Genomic DNA, 9,631 nt, shown 5'->3' on the forward strand with positions numbered 1-9,631 from the left:
AGTCACGTGGTACAGCCGGGCAGCGAGGCTTCGGACGTCATCATTTTCAGCTCCTCCCATAAATGAAGCAAGCCTCGATACGCGCTTCGCGGAAACGCCCCCTCCATTACTCGACACACGCTCCGAAGCCTCGATACAGAACGTCCCATCACTAGACAGAGCTGCTTTTTCATCCAAAGAGAGTAAAGTTCTAAACTTAGACGAGTGAGACGAACGTAAAGTATCGATCATAAACCACTACCAACGTCCTGATCGATATCTGCATCGATCTGCCCACCCTTGTCTCCTGGATCGTAGCTGAGATCAGCGTGAACCACGTGGGTCTCTGCTCCCTGATCTGTTTCCTGTGTTTGGAAAGAGTTGCAGCTTCATCGCGGAGTTTCTCTCGGTTTGTGGGCTCATCTAAAGGTAAGCACCGAGCTAACTTTACTGTGAGTTCAGTTCATGTTGAGTTTAGCTCCTGAATGAGGTCTTCTGCTGCTCTCCTCGGTGTCTGTTCACAGTTTATTGTGAACACGTTGAGAGAAGAGTGAGAGAGTGTTTGGAGAAAAACACCAACTAACCATTAGCTCAGCATGCTGGGAGAAGTTGGAGCAGAAAAGTCTTTTCATTGTCCCTGCAGCTGTTTTTCTGCCTGCACCAAACCTCTACAGCCTCATTTCTATTTGAAGTGATAACAGGAAATGGATGAGAGCGATCTGCTGCAGTATCAGGGTCACAATAAACTTTATTGTCCAGCTGCTGTGGATGAACACATGAGAGGAAGTGAACTCCTACAAAGTCTCATTTTAATGAGTGTGGCTGCTGTAAAGTGATGCACAGGAAGATGTTAACAAAAACTAATGAAACAGAGATGAAAGTACCGTAAATGTCGGGCTATAAGCCGCTACTTTTTGCACAAGCTTTGAACCCTGCGGCTTTTAGTCAGGTGCGGCTTTTCTATGGATTGTCCGTGATTTTTGTCATATCGTAAGACGATTTGTTTTGTGTGTTCCGCTGTTGTACGGTGTTGTGCCAAAAAGTGATTGTCTGCCAAAAACTGATTTCCAGTGTTTCTGTGTATTTTTTATGTGTAATATCTTTACGTATGTTCGTAAATAGACTTCGGTGAACAGGGGATACAAAGGGGTTACATAAAGAATTAAAAAATTATCTGTTTTTTAAGTATCTTTACAACTTGTACTTACATTATAACCAATCCGGTCCTTTATCCCCACTTAAAATATTTTTATAGAACTACTGTAATATTTGCTGACATTTCTGCTGTCCTGTTGGGCAACTTACTCTTACAAAATACATTTTTAATGTTAATGAGATTTTTTTTACTGCATAAATAAAGGTTATATAAAAGTCGCTGCCAAAAACTGATTGCGGCTTGTATCTTGCTACACGAATGTTGTTTGTGGCTCAAGATGACTTTATGTCATCCATAAGGGATGCATTTGACATATGTTTAACATATTATAGCCCAACAAGTTACTTATAGCACTTTAAATATGAGCAATCGCTTTTTGGCAAATACCGGAAATCAGTTTTTGGCAGACAATCACTTTTTGGCACAACAACGGCACTACGTTGCCTGGCGGAAGGATCGGGGTTCAAGAGTGGTATGTTAGTCACATGTCCGTCCGCCAGGCAACGTAGTGCCGTACGAAGTAGCGCGAAAAACAAACTTCAAAGTAGCGCTACGCGTTCAGCGGGAGGCGTGGATGACGAGCGGCGATAAACTTGCAAGTTATGCCCAAAAAGCAAGTTATGCCCAACTCCACCGGTGGATTCTGACAGCGTGGAAAAGTGTGAAAACATCCACGATCACCAACGGATTTTGAAGGGCTGGACTGCTGCATGATGGAGAGGAGGACACCGCCACGGCCCTTCTGAGGGTGTTCGACTCTGACACTGACAATGAGGATTTCTTTGGTTTTGAAAGTGACAACGAAGGAGAGAAGAAGAGTGGATGACGAAGCCATCATGAGCCTGTTTGTATCCGACACTGGAGAAGAGGACTTTGGTGGTTTTAGTGCGCAGGAAGAAGAGAAAGATGGTGGTGAATGACTGACTTTTCTTCTTGTTAAAGCTGTGTCACTGCACCTGAGCCTAAAAGGTAGTCCGAATCTATTGTTCTGGTGTGCTGTAGGTTATTGTTATGTACTACATGTGCAAATATGTACCCATAACTTGTTTTTCAAAATATTAATAAAAGTGATGTCTCCAAACAGCCATCTCTTTCCTGACAATTCCCTTTGTGCATATTCTCTTACATATGATAAGTCAACATTGAAACACCTGCGGCTTTTGGTCAGGTGCGGCTAATGTATGTACAAAACAGGATTTTCCCCTGATTTTAGCTTGTGCGGCTAATATTTAGGTGCGCTTTGTAGTCCGGGAAATACGGTAAACAGTGTTCATATTTGGAAGCACAGAGAATAAAAATATATTGTGGTGGTTAATGTGCAGCTCTTGGTGATTTGGGAGAATCATGTTTTTAATCATGTTGTGGATTGAATGTTGGGTTTGATTTCATTTTATCTATACATATTTTGTCCACTTGTGATCCTTCTGATTGATTTTTTTTTTTTGGTTGACTTGAACCATGTGAAGGTTTAAAGCTGCACTTCCCCCAAAAAGAATAAACTATAATATTGAAGAATGTAAAAATGTCTTCCTGTGTCAAACACAGCTGCAGTCAAAGCAGGAAGGAAAGCTGGTTAAAACTGTTGAATGTGTAAGTTTAAAGGCCCCATCATTAAAGCACAGGTAGATCTGAGTATAATTACAATTCTTCTTTCTATGAAATGAATGTTCAGCATCGAGTGAATTCAGATGTTCTGTTCAGTTTTCTTTCCGTAGTGAAAGTTCACAGCAACAATCGTCTTAAACTGCTTCATATTGTGATCCACTGTATGGTTTATGATGGAGACCCTGAGTCTGGTTCAGCTGCTTTGTTGGGGTCTGTATGTTAAAGAGTCTGTTTGCATGGTGGAGGTGGTAGGACTGGGGGCCTGAAGGAGTTGAAAGTGTGGGGTGGGGGAGTAACAGGTCTGTCCCTGTTTGTGGAAACCACAGGAGGAGCTGTTCAGGCTGTTGCTGGGTGTGAATTGTTGATGGAGTCTTTAAACTTGTAGTTGCTGTTTTCCAGACTGAAGCAGAGTCGTTAGCTGAAAACTGGTTTTAGAGGTTCATTCAGGACACCTTCTCAGGCTCTTACAGCCTTACCTGTATCATAACAAAGTGTATAAACCCCAATCCACCTTTAACATGGTCCTTCTCCCAAACCTTCAAATAGGACTTTCTGGCCCTGTCATAGTAAAGGGCTGCTTAGAATATTAGAGCCAATGTCACAAAGTTCCTCCTGAAGTATAAGTGAGTGAGAGAGTTTCCTCACTTTGCAGCACAACACGTCTCACAAGATTTCTACAAGCAATCAGAGTGAAATTTGTACTTTGTGTTGTCAGATGAACATATGAGACACTTTGACTCTTCAGTGCAGTGTGGAGCCTAACAAAGATCTGTTTTGTGTCCCAGCTGATCAGCAGGAGGAGAAGAGTCTGACGGAGCAGCAGAGGAACATTTTCAGCCATCTGGACTCAGCTGAGTCACTACAGAGGAAACAATGAGCTCAACACAGGAGGTGAGGAAAGTATCACAGTTTCACCAAATAATCAGTCACGTCTAAAACTCTCATCCTCCCAACCTGTTATATGACTGTGTTGTATTTTATTATGTACTATGTTTTTATTTTATATCTATTATGTTTACAAACATCAAGAAGTCACAAGCAAAGAGAAACCACACCACAGCACATGTTTAAATAAGGATATTCATCAAAATTATTTATTAATGAAATTTCAAAACCTTTTCAATCACACAGAAAATACATGTGCAAAGCAACACAACAGTAGCCTGATATCAGACAGAACTGTCACATGATACTAAACATAATGAAGCGCTTCATTATAATTTGTAGATTCAAGCTGCTCTTCATATTTTGACCAGCAGATGTCACCAAAGAGGACTGTTGAAAAGCTTCAAGTAATGACAGTTTGTTCCACGACTGCATTTCACTGGGTTTTGATTATCGATTAAAATTGATTGTAGCTTGGATAACATGATATCAATTCATTAAAATCCTGACTTGATTTTTAAATATAAATTAATTTTGCCCAAAACGCCAGAATCTCAGGTTAAACCTCAGAAAATTTCAACAACCACCAAACGGCTAAAACAGTAAATGAGAGCATGTGCACGGATTCTGCACAAAGACGTCCGTGCCGTCGGGGCTGAAAGCCGGCTGCTCACTGATTCTGATGCGTTCTCAGTTCCTTTATGTTTACATCTTTCTTGGCGCTAGGTTCTGAAGCTGCAGGTTTTGTCACTCTCCAAACAAAACTGACTGAACCAGCAGGAAAAGAAGACTGTTGTTTACAGCGCTGCCGGGTGCTGTTTCTTTTTTGTTATTGTTTTGCTTTTTGTTTCTCTTTTTTTTTTCACTCCCAGCAACAAAGCCTAATTTCTGCTGTTCAATACAGAACAAATGTAAAGTTTTTGAAATTATGCAAAATTTCAAAATGCTTAGCTGAGCTGTGTCTGTAATAAAACGTCTGTAACTTTGCTCTGCTTCACTTCAGCAGCATCAGGTAATGTTCATATGTTGATTAATGGTTTTCTTTCGTGTTTGATCCACTGCAGAATATTTTTAAACCCAGGCCAGAAAATTCTCCTTCATGTTTTTCTGTTTTATCCTCAGTTACTTTGACACAAAGGCATCTGCTGTGATGCTTACACCTCTGATGAAGTCTCACACATGTCAGCTTTCATTTTAGAAATATAAAATATGGATAAGTACATAGTGATCAGAATTCTAATATTTCTGATTGTCTGAGGCAAAATTTCCCCGAATCGAAATCAGTGATGATGCTCAACCCTACATTTCACTCACTGCCTGTGTTTGTATCTCTGTCACTGCAGGACCAACATGGAGCGAGAAGTCAGCGCTCTCAGGAGGCCGACAAACCTCACAGAAGAAAGGGGGAGAAGAAATACAGCTGTGACGAGTGTGGGAAAGATTTTACTAAGAAGGATTCACTAAAAACCCACCAACTCATCCACACTGGAGAGAGACCGTTCAGCTGTGACAAGTGTGGAAAGTCTTTTACCCACTCTGGAAGCTTAAAAACACACCAATTCCTCCACAGTGGCGTTAAACCATACAGCTGTGATGAGTGTGGAAAGGATTTTAGCCAACATGGACACCTAAAAACACACCAGCTCATCCATAGTGGAGTTAAAGTGTACATCTGTGATCAGTGTGGGAAGTGTTTTTCTCGGAAGGATAGCTTGGAATATCATAAACGCATCCACAGTGGAGTTAAACCATACAGCTGTGACGAGTGTGGAAAGAGTTTTTCCTGGAAGGGTAGTCTAAAAAAACACCAACTCGTCCACAGTGGAGTTAAAGTGTACAGCTGTGACGAGTGTGGGAAGGATTTTCTTAGGAAGGCTTCACTACAAAACCATCAGGTCATCCACACTGGAGAGAGACCGTTCAGCTGTGACTTGTGTGGACAGACTTTTTCCTGGAAGGATGCTCTAAAAAAACACCAAGTCATCCACAGTGGAGTTAAAGCATACAGCTGTGATCAGTGTGGCAGAGCTTTTACTCAGCGTAGCAGCTTACAGAGTCATCTAGTTTCCCACTCTGGAATTAAGGCATACAGCTGTGACATTTGTGGAAAAACTTTCAGCCGGCTAGGGATCCGAAACAGACACCTACGCATTCACACCAGACATGATGTGTACTGTTGTGGTCAGTGTGGCAAAGAGTTTGCTACAAACACAAACTTACAAAACCATATTATTACCCACTCCGAGGAGAGACCTTATAAATGTGACCTGTGTGAGAAGACTTTTAAAACTCCATATTACCTGAAAGATCACCAACAGATCCACACCAGAAAGACACTCTCCAAGTGCAGTTACTGTGAGGTATGTATTTTTATTTTTATGTTGTGCTTTTAGTCAGACTCTCTGAAACATCTGTTAGCAACGTGTTAGCATTTCTGCTGCATTGAAAAGCAGCTCTGAGTGATTATTCAGATTTGAATTACAGTATTTTAGTGGTAGCAGTTGAGAATTATATTAGTGTTATTGTAGTATTGTTTCTATTATAGTTTTTGCAACACATTAAGCTGAGTATTATAATGCAAAAAGTAAATGGATGTTATTTTATGTCTTGTCTTAGTCCTGGATGTTGACACAGATGATGTTTTGTTTTTTGTCATTTTCAGGTGACGTTAGCAATAAAAATATTGAAGGACTGACTTACACTGTCTTTGTGTCTTTGTTTAGAAGCAGAGCGACACAGATGGATCCAGTTCTCAACCCTGTCATCGCTGTGGTGGTGGGAAAGACTTTCGTTGTGACCTTTGTGGGAAAAGTTTCAGACATCAAATCACCCTAAAAAGACATCAACGTAGACACACTGGAGACAAAATGAACTACTGTAAAGAATGTGGGAGAGGCTTCCCCACAACAAGTGAGTTAAAACAACACGAACTCTATCACAATGGGGTTAGAAAGCACGTCTGTGATCAGTGTGGGTCATCCTTCACCACTGCAACTCACCTTAAAAAACACAAATTAGTCCACACAGGAGAGAAACCATACAAGTGCAGACACTGTGACAAAAGCTTCTCACAATCAACTAATCGTAACTATCATGAACGTACACACATGGAAGTAAACTACAGCTGTGACCAGTGTGACAAGAGCTTCAGGAATTTCAGTTCATACTCCGAACACAAACGATCCCACGTTACTAATAAACTGTTTCACTGTTACCAATGTGCCAAAATATTCACCACATTGTCTGCTCTGTGCAAACATCAGCGTGATCATGCAGGACTGAAATCACTCCCATCTCTGTGAATCTGCAGAGACAGAAAGATCCTCGTCTGGTTTCAGGGTCAGACTTAAAACCCTTGAAATCAGGCTCCACAGAGTTCACAGTGAATCTCCTGTAAAGATCTGATGAGGCAGCTATGAATGAAAATGTGCCTCTCGTTACATTTTAAGCTTTCTAAACTGTTCTACTGTAGTGTTGGTGTTGAGTGGTTAGCTTTGTTCCAGCAGTCGAATCAAAAAATCTGTTTCCTCTTATGTTTTTATTGAATGTATTTTGATCCATGTGTTTTTGTTGGGTGTTTTTTTTTTTTTTTTTTGTGTGTGTTCAGGTTGTTTGTGTTATGAAATCCTTCAACAGTTAAAACAAATTTGAAATGTTAAATAAAGAAATGGTTTAATGACAAAGAGTTTGACCCATGATGTCATTTCCTGTATATCAAACCAAAAACTGACGTGACAAATGTTCTCAGTGACACAGATGAAGGTTTATCAGAGGAGACTTGGCTGTTCTGACACTAAACAGGGTTCCTGCAGCTTACTGAAAATCCTGACCTGAAATTTATGAAAAAATAAGATCATCTTTAAAATCTTTTAATTTTTTAACAAAGTTGCTGTTGGTATTAAACATTCTGATTTGTGTTTGTGTGTATAAAAAAGATTAATTTTGGAAAATAATCTGTTAGGGGTTCCGAAAGAGACTCAGGCGCAGGCCAGGGTTTCCCTTTAAGCGAAGAACAGTGCGTTTATTCACAGTGAACACAATCACCAAGTGGCTATGTACAATGTGCAGGGGAAACGGGTCCGGGTCGCCAGGGTCCGTGGGAAACAGGGTTAGGGGAAAAGGTGCTCCACACTTTCTGTACAAAAGCTCCTCCTCAGTCACTCCTCTCAGAATCCGGTTCCAAAAACGATCTAAACACAAAAGGTCGGGTTAGCGGGATAATAACAAAGGGCTTTCAAGATACAGGTTGGCAGATACACAAGTTTGACTGACGCTGATAGTTCAACGATCCAGCGAAGACTAGTGCAGACTCGCCATCTAAGTAGTGCAGTAATCAGCTGGGATCAGCGGCCGGTGTGGTGATGAGCAGGTGTGTGGGCCAGCAGCGGGAGCCCGCAGTGAGCATCGCCGTGGCGAGAGAGAGAGAGTGAGAGAGAGAGAGGGCGAGAGAGCAAACAAACCACAAACATATTGCCCAATAGAGGATTGACCAGCAGGGCACAGGGACCATGACAGTACCCCCCCCTCAACGGGAGCCCCCCGGCGACCCACCAGGCTTACCAGGATGAGACAGATGGAAGGCCCGCAGCATACGCTCGTCCAGGACAGCGGCCCGCGGAACCCAGGATCGCTCCTCAATGCCATAGCCCTCCCAGTCCACAAGGTACTGGAAGCCACGCCCGCGGCGGCGAGAGTCCATAATCCGCGTGATGGAATAGGCGGGCAAGCCGTCCACAAGCCGGGCGGGCGGAGGAGGCCCGGAAGGAGGGCACAGGGGGCTATTCTGTACAGGTTTGATTTGGGAGACGTGGAACACATTGTGAATCCTCATGTTGCGGGGCAGCCGGAGTTTCAGAGAGACGGGGTTGATCAGCGCCGAAACCTCAAAAGGACCAATGAAGTTTGGGTTGAGCTTCTTGGACTCAGTCCTGAGAGGAACAAAGCGCGTGGACAGCCATACCTTTTGTCCCACGCTGTATGCTGGAGCTGGTGTGCGGCGGCGATCTGCGGTCTGTTTGGTTCGGTCCTTCGTGCGCAGCAACGCCGTCCGTGCGGCCCGCCAAGCTCGTCGGCACCTCCGTAGATGGGCCTGGACAGATGGCACAGAATGCTCACCCTCGACAGAGGGGAAGAGAGGCGGCTGGAAACCCAGTGAGACCTCGAAGGGAGACAGACCAGTGGCGGAGGAAGTCAGACTGTTGTGGGCGTACTCAATCCAGGGTAGTTCATCACTCCAGATGGACTGGTTGGAGGACGCTGTGCACCGCAACATTGCCTCGAGCTCCTGGTTAGCTCGCTCACACTGACCGTTGCTTTGGGGATGGTAACCGGAGGTCAGACTGACCTTTGCTCCTAATGAGGAGCAGAATTCCTTCCAGACGCCAGACGTGAACTGGGGGCCTCTGTCAGACACAATGTCTTCCGGGATCCCATGCAAACGAAACACATGACGGGTAAGCAGTCGTGCGGTCTCCATGGCCGTGGGAAGCTTGGGTAGAGCTATGAAGTGGGCAGCTTTAGAAAAACGGTCCACGATGGTAAGTATGACAGTGTTGCCTGCTGATTGCGGCAGTCCGGTTACAAAGTCCAAAGCTATATGGGACCACGGCCTGGACGGAGTCGGCAGGGGATTGAGCTGTCCAGCGGGCAGCTGATGAGATGGTTTATTCCGGGCACAGGTCGCGCAGGCGGAGACGTACTCCCGAGCGTCTTTAGTCAGAGAGGGCCACCAGAAGTAGCGCTGGAGGAAGTTGATAGTGCGGTGGACCCCTGGGTGGCACGTAAAGCGGGCAGTGTGGGCCCATTGAAGCACTTGAGAACGTACTGATTGAGGGACGTAGAGCCGTTGGGCTGGCCCGCCTCCCGGATCCGGTTCCAACACCTGAGCCTCCCGAATGGCTGCTTCGATCCCCCAGGAGATGGCGCCCACGACACAGGTGGCGGGGAGAACGGGAGCGGGCTCAGTGGTGTCCTCCGAGACTGAGAACTGACGGGACAGGGCATCGG

The 9,631-nt window shown here is 44.2% G+C and overlaps 1 protein-coding gene across 1 annotated transcript; it reads left to right on the forward strand.

Annotated features, from left to right (window-relative positions):
• On the forward strand, positions 1-7,212 carry LOC146662667 (uncharacterized). The gene is made up of 4 exons (XM_085417457.1): positions 1-408; positions 3,526-3,631; positions 4,969-5,985; positions 6,349-7,212. The coding sequence occupies exons 2-4, from the start codon at positions 3,614-3,616 to the stop codon at positions 6,925-6,927; spliced, it is 1,614 nt and encodes a 537-aa protein (XP_085273583.1). The 5' UTR covers positions 1-408; positions 3,526-3,613; the 3' UTR covers positions 6,928-7,212.
• Positions 7,213-9,631: the final 2,419 nt, after the last annotated feature.

This window comes from Rhamphochromis longiceps, linkage group LG9 (assembly GCF_057381845.1).
Source record: "Rhamphochromis longiceps isolate RC_006_pf linkage group LG9, R_longiceps_female_GT1.1, whole genome shotgun sequence".
NCBI lineage: Eukaryota > Metazoa > Chordata > Actinopteri > Cichliformes > Cichlidae > Rhamphochromis > Rhamphochromis longiceps.